The sequence below is a fragment of the Schistocerca serialis genome, chromosome 1 (genome assembly GCF_023864345.2).
Source record: "Schistocerca serialis cubense isolate TAMUIC-IGC-003099 chromosome 1, iqSchSeri2.2, whole genome shotgun sequence".
Lineage (NCBI taxonomy): Eukaryota > Metazoa > Arthropoda > Insecta > Orthoptera > Acrididae > Schistocerca > Schistocerca serialis.
This window is the reverse complement of record NC_064638.1, coordinates 580,517,293-580,531,532: the sequence shown is the minus strand read 5'-3', so window position 1 is coordinate 580,531,532 and position 14,240 is coordinate 580,517,293. Positions and strand designations below refer to the sequence as shown.

The following is a 14,240-nucleotide window of genomic DNA, read 5'->3' as shown; positions in this document are numbered from 1 at the left end:
GTGCAGTTGTTCAGCGGATAGCATTTTGGGTTAGCATGCAAGAAGTCGAGAGTTCGATCCTGTGTACAGATGCATTTGTTTTTATTTTCCTCTTTCATTCTGCCATATAATATTATAGTATACACTGTTGCTTAAGCAATATGCACCCAACATTTATATCATACAGTGTTTGTAAAGGTGAACATAACAGGGTCAGACAAGCTGGAAATAGACAACTGAAGCAAAAGACCTGTCATAGAACAGAATAACCACAAAAACAATATCAGATTCAAGGTGCTTAAGATGATTGCACAGTTAAATAACTCTACACCTATCAGTCATTCACACCACAAGCAGTATGTCTGCTCAGAAGTAACACATAAGCAATCAGAGACAATAATAATTTCCATATTAATTACTGCATGACATTTACAAAAGAATACATGGTACTCAGAGCAGACGCTCAAAGTGAACCCCCTGCATGTCCAAACATTGCATAACCCACTTGATCATACAGCTCTGTACTCTTCACAACATGGCTGCATCCACAGATACAAGAACAGCATGAACACCTGCTATCAGTTCTTCCCATGTTTGTTGGCAGAGTAGAATGTGCTCCTACAGGTGTCCCCACAGGAAGAAGTCCAAGTGATTTAGGTCAAGTGAATGCCGACGCTATACATATGATCCTCCCCGTCCGAGCCATTTCTCTGAAAATGTTCTGTCTAAATACCATTACACATTAATTCCAAAGTACGGAAGTCCACCATCATGTTGAAAGCATAACCTCTGGCCAGCATGAAGTGGAACATCTTCCAGTGCAACAGACAAGTGGTTTGAGAGGAATGCATGATACCTACGTGCAATCTACTGGTCAGGCAACAAGCACGGTCACAAACTCCTATCTCCCAATATTCCCACCCAGACGTTGATTCCAGAGCAAACTTTATATCCATGGTTGTGGATGACATGCTGGTTAATGTCACACCAATGGTGGACATTGTGAAGACACCTTTAAGAGTGAACACTGCTTTATCCAATCATATTACAGTGTTTACAAAGTCGTTGTTGGCTTCCTGTTATTATTGGAACCATTCACAGAACTGCATCTGCCGATGATGGTCTGCAGGATGCAGGTGTTACATTAAAGAATAATGCCAAGGGTGCAGCTCATGCTCATGCAGCACGTCAACGACTGTGTGTTGTGAGACACGCAGCCGCCTTGCTATGCCACATGTACTTCGTTGAGGTTCTTGGTGTATGATCTCCAGAATAGTTTCCTCAGTAGCTAGATAACAGCGAGTCCTTGAACGACCTCTTTCACACAATGGTGGAAGGAGGGAACCTGTCTCCTGATGGCAAACCTCCGGAGAATGAAAAAAATTTTTATCTGGATGACATCAACCAGGATATCTAGCAGCATATTCACAAGCAGAAATACCAGCCCAGTTATCAGATGCACCAAGGACCAGAATCATATCAACTTATTCATTGTTTGTATATGCCATACATATGTCACACTGTATTAGAATAACACAAGAAGAAAATACCAATACGTACGAATGTACATGGAGTCTGTCACGGGCACATTACTCTGCTAGCAACTGGTCCCCGTCTGGTGAACAGTGCATACAGTATTAACACAGCATTAGTTGCAGTGGGCTGTTCCACCTAAGTGCATCACCTCTCTTACAGCTTTTGTTCTGCATGATTCATCCCAAAGCTGCTAACTGCAAAATGTTCATTTTTGAATTACACTGTTTTCCTAACAGTAATGGATCTGATGTTCCCACATTTTTGTCAATGATGACGATGATAATAACAATAATAGTAGTAATAGTAGTAGTAGTAGTAGTAAAGCATGGTGATACTTCCTAACGGCATGTGCTTATTATGGCATAATTAGTGTTTCCATGGTGATAATACATCCAAATGGTAACTGAGTTTGGAAATTATTTGCAAAGCATGTTGCTACCCCTGCTGGTGATGTAATGCCCTATCAAAATGTAATGAACTTGAACGTGGCAAGAATAACAGCTGGTACTAATCAACAGGACTGTAGAAGGAGGGCATACAGAAAATACATTTTGAATCTAGTAGATGCAGTGGTACAAAACGATGTGTGTCCACAATGTGCAAAAGGCTTCTTTTAAAGGTGACCAATAAAAACGACTGTACTTCGATTTCTGCGTCCACAGTATGGAAGTGCCAATGTTTTGTAAAAGATTCACTGTCTGACAATTGAGATGCTAGCTAACAAACCATGCATATTACATTTAGCAAATAAAAGCAAATACACCTCGACCCAAAATTGAACCCTCAGCCTCCTGCATGCAAACCCAAAATGCTGTCCACTGTACCAACTGCACAGCACTACAACTACATGCTGACAGAGTTAGTTACCATACATGTGATTATAGTGTTGCCAGATTGCTAATCTTTTACAACCATTTACTGCTGTAAACATGAGCAAAATGAAATTCTGTGAGAGACATTTTTGTATTGCTGTATGTGAAGAATCACATAGCAAAGTCCAAGTGTGCGAATTTTTCTTCACCCTGTGTACACACTTTTTGTTCTACAGCACATGTTGTAAATACAAGTCAAAACAAGTCAAAGTTAAAGATGCTACATTTCTACAAAATACACAGATTTTATTATTTCAGAGGAGAAAGCCATAAAATTATTAGTTATACATAATAATATTTACAAACAAATATTTGTGAATATATCAAATGTGGATTACGTATCAAATGATTGCACTATAAAATATTTGTTTCATTAGGAAAAAATAAACTTTCAAAATTATTGAAAAAACGGTGGCTGCTAAACTCCATTTGTTCACTCAGCATGTTTTCAGAAGATTTTATTTTGTATAACATTATTTCTAATCGTTCTAGTAGAGCAAGTTTTTAATTATGGTTTTCTGTGTGGAGTGCAGATAGGCTGTTATAAATGTCACTTAGTCTGTGTATGTCAAGGTACATGTAGTTGCAATTGTGGATTCGTCATTGTGGTTAAGTCTGAAAACATCATTGTGTTCTTTGTATCATGTGTGGAAAGTTCTTCCTGTTTTGCCTATGTAAAATTCAGGGTAGCTATTACATTGTAATTTATATATTCCTCTGTATTCTGTTACTGGGGTGTTTGTGTTTACTGTGTGAGGTAAGCGGTGTCCAAGTTTGTGGTTAGTAGAGAATGATATTTTAATATTGGTGTCTCTAAATAAGTTAGCAATTTTTTAAGATGCTGTGCCCAAACAGGGAATGCTTGTGAAGTGTGTTGTGTCAGTAGTTATTCTTGTAGGGCTTCTGTTACAGATGTTCGCCTGTAATTTGTTGGATAGTTTGTCAACTGACTTTTCTGAATACCCATTATTTGCTGCAATTGCTTTGATCATATCAGTTAGATTTGTTAATGCTTTGGGTTTCAAAGGTAATGTATGTGCCCTGTTCAACGTGGATGTAAGTGTAGCATACTTGTGTGTGTTTGGATGGTGAGATGATTCACGTATCATGATATCAGTGTAGGTTGCTTTCCTGTAAATGTAAAAATTATGTTCTTGTTGTTCATTAACAATTTGCGAGGTCTAAGAAATCTATGGATTGATTTGTTTCATGTTCAGTTGCGAACTTTATTTTATTCTGGAGTGAACTGAATAATGTAAGAAGCTCATCAAGTTCATCTTTTGTGTCATCAAGTAGGAGTAGAGTGCCATCTACATATTTTCTGTAAAATACCAGTTTTTTCAGCAAGTTTATTTTCCCCTTAGAAAAATTTATTTTCTAAGTGGTTGATTAATATGTCAGCAAGAAAGTTTGACATGTTGTCACTCATAGCTAAGCCTTCTTTCTGTTGGTAGATTTTATCACTGAAAGAGAAGTATTTTTGGGATAGTATTAGTTGAGAACAGTCTTGGTTGCAATTTTAGTTTTTTTATTTATCAACTAAGCGTTTCACCTTATTTAGGCATCTTCAGGCTGATCTTAATGTGGTATTTCTTAGTATGATCCTTTAGACAGTGTAGCTAAAGGGCATCGTCGAGGACATCAGGCCAACATCGCCTTCATTAACCTCAGTAAATACTTTCTAGATGGATGTATGTGACTCCAAGACCTGTATAACGCATTCACGTTCACAGAAGTAGATACTAGAATTGTAGTATGTGCTCCTGTGAACGTTAATGTGTTATGCAGGTCTTGGAGTCAGTCACGTCCATCTAGAAAGTATTTACTGAGGTTAATGAAGGCGACGTTGGCCTGATGTACTCGGCGATGCCCTTTAGCTACACTGTCTAAAGGATCGTCCTAAGAAATACCAAATTAAGATCAGCCTGAAGATGCCAAAATAAGGTGGAATGCATAGTTGATAAATAAGAAAACTAAACTTGCAACCAAGACTGTTTTCAACTCATACTATTAAACGCTGGTTTGCTGATTCATGCCACAGATGGATTGGAAGAATTTATATTTTTGGGATAACTAGTCTGAGCAGTATTTTTGGGATAGTATTAATTTGAGCAGATCGACCAACTCAGAAATCTCCGATATGGTTAGTTACTTGGGTTTGATAAGGTATTTCTATAGTTGCAATTGTCTCTTTGACAGGTACAGCATCAAATGAGGCCCATCTAGCTTCTATGGGGAGTTTTACATATTTGATGAGTGTTGTTAAATCACACGTATTTTTTATTGAGTATGTGGTGTCAAAGATGTAAAATTCCCTGAGGATGTTATTTAATGGTTGGGAAAGTTTGTATGCTGCATGTATTCTTGGAATTAACCATTGGTCTAATTGGAGAGTTAGCTTTATTGATCTTTGGTTGTACTCTAAGTTTGGGGGCAGAGGTATTCATTAATGTGCAACATTATACTTGTTTATCAGTGAGCAGGAAGTTACAATGGTTAAGGTTTTCTTCAATTTTTCCTGGAATTTAGTTGTTGAGTCTTGGTTCAATTCAGTAATATTGTTTTCTGAGAAAAAATTAAGAGTTTTACCAATGTAATCATCTTTGTATTACAAAAAAGTGTATATATGTTCATAAACATGTTTGTTCCTAATGTGATTCAAAAACCATGTATCCACCACTGGAAACAGTAAGTTATTTTTCAATTTGTGGTAAACTTATATTCACAATGTGTCCATTTAGTAATATATTATTGTAGTCTTAGCAGTACCAGAATTAACCTAAATCTGGAAAAATAATCACTGTAGACTGTCAAAGTACCTGAAGATAAGCCCCCATGGCTCGAAATGCATCGTGCATTGAAATAAATCGTGACTGTGACTGACGGCAGTTGTTCTTTATTTTATGAAAGTAGTATAGTCACGGAAGAAACACTGACAGAAATCAATAAAATTTATGTACAAAAATAAACTTAACTATATTGTGTCAGTTGCATGTGGTCGTGTCCACTACGGCCAGGTAAGATAGAGGCATTTAAACAATCATTCTGCCCGCACTCCATATGTGAATGAAACAGGAAAAAAGCCTGATAACTGATGCAATGGGATGTACCCTCTGCTATGCCCATTACAATGGTTTGCAGGGTACAGATGTACATGCAGACCAGACAATCTGGGGCTGTCAGCAGTGGACTACTGAGAGCGAACAGAAAAGGCGAACAACGATGAAACAGTCAAGTGGAGACATCACTACAGATAAACACAACCAGTGACTAATCCAGAGAGTGAAAAACCTGAATGTAGCAAAAGTGGAGATGAAGAACCAACAATGCATTATGACAATGAGACAATAGTGAAGTGAATACACCCCTGAGTCGCAAATTGCTGATGGAGGAACTTATTGTAAGCTCATTTGGAGATTGAATAGTGCATGGGGACAGGACACAGTGTGCAAAGCTAACACTAGCAGTTGTAACAACTCTGCCTTGTTGTCGAGGTCTTGTTCCGTACTCTATCGCAGACTTTAAAGTTGCTGGGCTGGGATACCAGATCCCTTCTCACCCAAAACGGGTGAGTATGGCTGGAAGCATCATGGATGATGATGTTTTCGGAAAGTGAATACATAGTATGGTTCTTGTTCCTGAATCATAGCTCTCATGACAATTAATTCAGCTAGACAGTTACTGGAAGTGGCGATGGACATAGCTGAATGTATCTCTGGAAGATTGCAGGAGCAGAAGACATCTCAAAAGGCAAGTGCCGGTATTTTGCACAAGCAGATAACTAAGCTGTACTGTGACCCTTCATCTAGCTATATTTGCAAATATGTGTCAGTAAGGTCAATCTTTGAAAAACATTCTCTTCTGACAATGTTTGTGAGGTCGCCTGGATGTGGTAGAGGGTAGGTTTCTACTTGTGCTTGTGATTGTTGGTTTAAGGTCGGTGCATAACCTAAAGAAAGGAAGATTAAGTTTTAGTATCCCATCGACACCGAGGTCATTAGAGACACAGCACAAGCTCAGATTGTTACAAGGATAAGGAAATCAGCCATACCCTTTCAAAGGAATCATACTGGCATTTGCCTGATGTGATTTAAGGAAATCCCAGAAAACCTAAATCTGCATGGCTGGACTTAGATTTGAACCGTTGTCCCCCAGTGTATTTGAACTTTCGTCCTCCAGAATGTGAGCCTAGTGGGTTAACAACTGCACCACCTCACTCAGTCCATAACTTGGGGAACAATTGGGTTCAACTGGTTCAATCACCCTAGGCTAGGAGTTGGTCAAGTTTCTGCTTAAATGCTGTCCACAAGTGTAAGGAGACTGGAATGGGCCATATTTGACAGAAATGAGGCACAGCATCTAGTTGCAAGCAGATATGAACCTCGAAATCACACCCCAGGCCTGGTTCAAATACAGCTGCAAATGCAGCACAGATATCATCCATTTTGTGGAAGAGAAGTGTGTCAGTGATTGCCTGTACTTCACCACTGACGGAGAATGAAACACAGAGAAGGCAACCAGACTGAAAAGATTTCCAATGAGTGACTATCAACAACAAATAACATGATCTTATTGTTGACATTATTGTACACTGCAGTGATTGTAAACTGGCATCACTGAGGAACTGATTTCTCACCATATACCAACAACTTGTCTGGGACTGGCACGGTACAATTAGCAGTCGAGACAACATTAATTCATCTGATGCTGATGAATCATGAGGCCTCTGTCTTGGAAGCAGTTTCCAGGTGTTTCACATTCCTGGGACCCAATGTAGCATCTGGATATTACTACTTGCAGTTGGGCCATGAGGCACTTTTTGTCTGGTGCTTGTCCAGTTTTGAAATATTGCATGACTGTCAAAATATCTTCCATGATGGGTTGTCTAATTTGAGGGGCGATGTGTGTACTTCCAGATAGGGAGTGAAATGAACAACATCTCTAATTAAAGCATCTCCATATGAGGCTCTCTCATGCTGGTTTCGTAGAAGTTTAATCACAATGGTGACTTATCCCTGTGAATCAATCATCCAGGAGCAATACAACTAACCAGGCTGTTTGTGGTGTTGATATAATTTCAGTCATATGCAATCACACTGAATCTTTGTGAATAAAAATTCAACAGTAACATGCACACTTCTTTCAATTTGAGGGCACCTGCATTCAATAGAGGAGCCAATTTCTTAAGTAAGAATAATGTCTCCAGAGAAGACCAAGACAGGAAGACTGAATGTTGGAGACTGTTATCAGTGGTGAAGTGTTAAATGTCAGAAATTCAAGTGGGAGGTATTACATATTGCCCCTGGATGACTAATTTACAATGGTTAAATAACCAATGTGATTAAACTTCTATGAACCCAGCATGAGAAAGCCTCATATGGAGATTCTTTAATTAGAGATAAACAGGTTGTTCATTTCACTGCCAATCTGGAAGTACAACATCAGCCCTCAAATTAGACAACCTACCATGGAATATATTTTGACAGTCATGCACTCTTTCGAATTTGGGCAAAAGTGCCTCTTGACCTGACTGCAAGTAGCAAGCATAAGAAATTTTATAAAAGAAACAATAATTACTGACAATGTCTGCTTACCCAAGTAATTTAATGAAATTATAAACAATAGGTACAACACACGAATTTTTCAAGTGCGGCTGATTAATGAAACTGCCTGATGAAAAAAAGGAAAGAAAACCTGAAAATCTAATCTCACAGAAAAAAACATAACAAGCACAAAGTTTTTCCTACAGCAGTGAAGCAAGTGAAAACCTTAATTTCTAATTAGACCAAGTGGTGAGTACAGGCCACATCCGCATGCAGGCTGAATCGATGACGACAGGCTGGGATTTTGTTCAGGAAAGACATATGGCAAATATAGAAATAGAAAATAATAATATGCAGCATACATCTAAAACATTAAATATTTTTGGTGACATAGTTCTCAGGTATGGCAGTAACAACATACCTTCTTTTGTATTCTTGTGGGTCGGGTCTTTCCATGCAACATTAAATAATCTATATCTGTTCCAAGAACGTAGCCTCCGAACTGTGCAGCAGCAACTAGAAGTGATCCTGAAATGTCATTTTAAAAATTTATTTCATCTGTCAGCCTAAACAAAAATTCTGAAATTTTCCAAAAGTAAGAATTACTTTTGACACTTGTAATAAATGTTTTCAGCTTTAATATCCTTTATTAAAACAATTATTGATACAGAAAAATGGCAAAAATTTAGGATCATTGGTATTCCACTGACCTCACAAGGAGACTAAAAATTTCATAACTAAGCTGATACTCAATAAAGTAAATGTGAATTGTTTAGAATATACAGAAAAAAGTAGCTTCAGCTGTTAAAAATATAATCTGTCAGTAATGTATAATAACAATGATGATGATGATGATGATGATGATGATGATGGTGACAGCATTGGATTTATGGAATATACTTTGTATTCCTAACTCTCTACAAGAAAATGCTGCCTGTTGTGGAATGTGAATTGACATCTAGGCAGTACTGACACAGTCTGGCGATGCAGCTGGTCCTTAATTCCCCTGCGCAAAAGGCAAGTTCTCTCTTGGCGGGTTCTATTCAATGCTATCAGGTACGATGGTCTTCAGTTTCATTCACTGTGCATCTATAATCGTGCCTAGATTGCACAAAGGCTCTACATAATTTCAGGAGACAGGCTCAAACTCATTCCCACATCATATGCAGCATACGTTTAAGATATTAAATACTTTTAAGGACATAGTTCCTTGGCAAGGTAGCCACATTACCTTCTGATTAAAAATAAGGCTCAGTAATGCCACAAACTTATTCTAAATTGGGAAGATTAAAACTACAATAGAAATAGTTAGTAACTTTTCTGCTAAAAATGTAAAACCAAGTTTTAGCATCCATTCTTCCTGCTTACTGTCATCCAAATATAGTGTACTTCAGCTGGAAGGTCGGAGACACACAAAAAAACTAAAAACTTGCCCGTGAATAAAGAGCCATAAATGAGGCAGTTTACTGTGAATACAACAGATACAGCTTTTTAAAAAATCAGATGATGTACATCTGGCTCCAGCAAGGTCTGGTTATCAATGGTAGATTGCTATCTCCTGTAACCACACTGAAAGCAACTAAAGCCTGGATACCTAGAATCGCGACAAAGCAAAAGTTTACTATCCACTCCAAGGTCTTTATCACACAGGTGGTGAGGGCAACACAACAATAGCTAATTGGGTATGTACAGTTTTCAACAGGCTTGAGGAGGAAAATTAAAATGGCTTCTTTAGATGAGTTGAGAAATCATGTTCTTTTCCACAATAAGTTAAAGTGTTCTAGGAGAATGTCCTTAGTCTTCCCGGTGAGATGCTGTAATATGATATAATGGATTTAGCTATTGCTTGGGGCCTGTTTATTGTACTCCAGAGAAACCCAAATTCAGCTCTCACACAGATAAGAGGCACCTGCAATTTCTTTCTCAGCGATAACAGTAAAGTCCCAATCACACCTCTCTATAATCACTGAGCAGCAGTTAAAAGCCAGATCCTGGCAGGTAGTAGTGATGATCTGAAGGAAATGCTCTTTCACAGTTTGGGAAACAACTTCCTTGCTGTTCAGAGAACTCTATTCTTAGGTAATTCTTCAGTCTTTCCTCGCAATATTTGATATATTGAATAATTGGGTCAACCAGCAGAAGACCCAATGTCAAATTTATTCTTCATTATGGTACTATTAAGATACTACCCATGACCACCTGAAATCATTAATGGTGTTCCATACATGTGTTGGTTTAGTGTAAGGTATACATTGTTAACTGAGAACAGACATTGATGCAATGATCTAGTTTTTCCCTTTAATTATATAACAGTAATTTTCTCCAAGCCACCCAAAAGGCTTTAAGGTTCTTGATTGGTAATTTGCACTTGAACCTCAATACCACACACACACACACACACACACACACACACACACACACACACACACACAGATATATATAGTTATAGTAAATAAAATAATAGTTTAAATATGTCTGCTTGTGTCTGTATATGTGTCGATGGATATGTGTGTGTGTGTGCGCGAGTGTATACCCGTCCTTTTTTCCCCCTAAGGTAAGTCATTCCGCTCCCGGGATTGGAATGACTCCTTACCCTCTCCCTTAAAACCCACATCCTTTCGTCTTTCCCTCTCCTTCCCTCTTTCCTGATGAGGCAACAGTTTGTTGCGAAAGCTTGAATTTTGTGTGTATGTTTGTGTGTCTGTCGACCTGCCAGCACTTTCATTTGGTAAGTCACTACATCTTTGTTTTTTTATATATATATATATATATATATATATATATATATATATATATATATATATATATATATATATACAAGGTAGACACACAAACAAACACAAACATACACACAAAATTCAAGCTTTCGCAACAAACTGTTGCCTCATCAGGAAAGAGGGAAGGAGAGGGGAAGACGAAAGGAAGTGGGTTTTAAGGGAGAGGGTAAGGAGTCATTCCAATCCCGGGAGCGGGAAAAAAGGACAGGTATACACTCGCACACATGCACATATCCAGTGCACATGCGAGTGTGACGCACAAGGGCCTCAGGCAGCAACCATGTGTGCTATTTCAGAGTCGATGCCAGGCCAGTACACATGACGGAGCGCCAGAGATTTTGTGCGAGACACACCCCAGTGCCCTTGGTGAAGGAGGCGCAAGACCGAAGCACGCAAAGACGCAGGTACCACAACACGCGGCGAAGCATTGTCAGTGGAAAGGACGATAACGCCATCCCTAGCTGTGAGGCAAGAGCGCAAAGTGTAGTAGTTCCGCAACGGATCAGAAGTCTTAGCGCACGGGCGATCTGGCCAACCCTTCTGAATACAGCGTAAAAGCCGGGAGAGGGTAGGGTCAGAACCCGTACCAGCCGCCAGCCTGTCCCCAGTGATGGGGAACCCGTCCACAACCCGCTGCTCGGCAACATCCACGTGGAAACACAAAAGTTCGTCCCTATTGAATGCCTGATCAGGACCCATGGGAAGGCGAGACAGAGCATCAGCATTTGCATGTTGAGCCGTTGGCCGGAAATGAATCTCATAATTGAAAAGAGACAAGTAAAGAGCCCAACGCTGGAGGCGGTGTGCAGCCTTGTCGGGAAGTGACATTGATGGATGAAACAAGGAAACAAGTGGTTTGTGATCCGTAACAAGATGAAATTTTGAGCCATAGAGAAAAACACCAAACTTATGAAGAGCATAAATAACGGCCAAAGCTTCTTTTTCAATTTGAGAATACTTTCATTGGGCATCCGTGAGCGTTTTGGAGGCATAAGCAATGGGTTGTTCAGAACCGTCAGAAAAATGGTGCGCAAGGACTGCACCAACCCCGTATTGAGAGCCGTCTGTGGCAAGAACAAGATGTTGGCCAGGTTGATAAGTAGCCAAGCACGGGGCCTGTTTCAGCATAGTCTTCAATTTCTGGAAAGCCGCATCGCATGACACGGACCAGTGAAAAGGCATGTTTTAGCCAACAGACGATGCAACGGCTGAGCCACCGAAGCCGCAGACAGTAAAAACTTGTGACAGTATGCTATTTTCCCCAAGAAGGCCTCCAGTTCCTTAACAGATGTAGGGCGAGGAAGGGCATCGATCCCAGCGACAGTTTGCTGAAGCGGACGAATACCATCCCGAGAGAGTTGCAACCCCAAGTACGTGATAGAGGCCTGAAAAAATTGTGATTTTTGAAGATTACACTTAAGACGGGCAGTCTGTAAGACATGAAAAAGTGTGCAGAGATTTTGAAGATGTTCTTCAGTGGTGGAGCCAGTGACAACAATGTCGTCCATGTAATTGACACACCCAGGGACAGGGAGCAATAATTGTTCCAAGAATCGCTGAAAGAGAGCAGGGGCGCTAGCAACCCCGAATGGCAAGCGTTGGTACTGATAGAGGCCAAAAGGCGTGTTAAGGACCAGAAACTGCCGGGAAGCAGCGTCGAGAGGAAGTTGATAATAAGCTTCTGACAGGTCAATTTTAGAAAAATACTGGCCTCCAGCAAGTTTAGTGAACAGTTTTTCAGGACGGGGCATAGGGTAAGTGTCGATGAGGCTTTGAGCATTTACAGTGGCTTTGAAATCGCCACAGAGACGAATATCACCATTTGGCTTAGCAACGACAGCGACAGGAGAGGACCACTCACTGGAAGTGACAGGGAGCAAGACCCCTGAAGTAGTGAGACGATCCAACTCCTGTTTTACCCGATCACGAAGGGCCACAGGAATGGGCCGAGCCCGAAAAAACTTAGGCCGAGCAGTGGGTTTGAGCGTGATATGAGCTTCAAAGTCATTTGCACGGCCTAACCCAGGAGAAAAAGGGGACGAAAATGTCATCGACAAGGAATCCAGTTGAGCATAAGGAATAGCGTCAGAGACAATATTGACAGAGTCATCTATGGAGAACCCAAAAACGCGAAAGGCATTGAAACCAAAAAGATTCTCCGTGTTGCTCTCGTAGACGACAAATATGGGAACAGTGCGAACGACGGATTTGTAATATACCTCAGCATGAAACTGTCCCAAGAGAGAAATCTTCTGTTTATTGTACGTCCGTAATTGCTGAGTGACAGGTGACAGGAGTGGAGAACTCACCTAAAGATACGTCTGAGAATTAATTATAGTGGCAGCAGAACCGGTATCCACCTGCTTGCGAACATCTCGATCAAGGATTTGGACAGTGAGGAATAACTTCCCTGAAAGAGAAGAAGTGCAATTGACAGACAACACAGAATCAGAATCAGCGTCATGTTCATGAACATCACGTATGCGGTCGGATTTGCAAACGGAAGACACATGACCTTTCTTTTTGCAATTGCGACACACAGCCCAACGTTGGGGACAATCCTCGCGTGAATGTTTCGTAAAACACTGCGGACATGAAGGAAGTTGCCGGGGGTTTTGCTGCGTTTTCTTAGCGGGTTGTTTACGGTTAGGCCGAGGCTGTGCGTGGGAGCGCACTGTGGCCATGTCGGCCGGTGGGGACGCGCCGCACGCGTCGTCAACAGTACACAGAGGTTGTATTTCCCCGACATCACCCCATGCCTCTATTTGCGCACCAGCGGCGGGAGAAATTTCAAAAGACTGCGCAATGGAGAGAACTTCATCTAGAGTTGGATTTGCCAACTGAAGGGCACGTTGCCGAACTTCTTTGTCGGGCGCCGATCAGATAACAGCATCCCGTACCATGGAATCGGCATAGGATTCTTTGTGAATGTCAGTAACAAATTGACACTTTCGACTGAGGCCGTGAAGTTCAGCAACCCAATCGTGATAGGATTGATGTGGCTGTTTTTGACAACAATTAAAGGCAACACGAGAGGCTACCACACGCGTTTGCTTTTGAAAATAGACAGACAGAAGTGAGCACATTTCAGCAAAGGACAAAGACGCAGGATCATTCAAAGGAGCCAACTGCGACAACAACCGATACATTTGAGGAGAAATCCAGGAAAGGAACAGAGACTTACATGGTTGTTCGTCCGTGACATGAAATGCCAAGAAGTGCTGTCGAAGACGTTTTTCATAATCAGACCAGTCTTCCGCCGTCTCATCGTAAGGAGGAAAAGGAGGTATAGCCAACCACGAGAAATGCCCCGCATTTGACGCCGCGATGAAATCGCGAATCGCCGCTGTTAGAAGCGTTTGCTGTTAAAGGAGATTTTGCAATAGTTGCTGGACAGTAGCCATGGAAACCTGTGGGTCAACGGTGAAAAGGAAAAATCCCATCCTCGTCGCCAATTATTGTAACGTCAAGTTTAACACATATATTTCAGAACAACACAACACATATAAGTCACAGAGTAAGTTGACAAGCAA

The 14,240-nt window shown here is 40.6% G+C and overlaps 1 protein-coding gene across 3 annotated transcripts in view; it reads right to left on the bottom strand.

Annotated features, from left to right (window-relative positions):
- LOC126476747 (tRNA (guanine(10)-N2)-methyltransferase homolog) overlaps positions 1 to 14,240 on the bottom strand; it is a 198,720-nt gene that overhangs the window by 85,476 nt on the left and 99,004 nt on the right. For all 3 annotated transcript variants that reach the window (XM_050103566.1, XM_050103568.1, XM_050103567.1), the window contains one exon: positions 8,352 to 8,458. In XM_050103566.1, the coding sequence (XP_049959523.1) occupies positions 8,352 to 8,458 (107 nt within the window). The remainder of the gene's footprint in view (positions 1 to 8,351; positions 8,459 to 14,240) is intronic.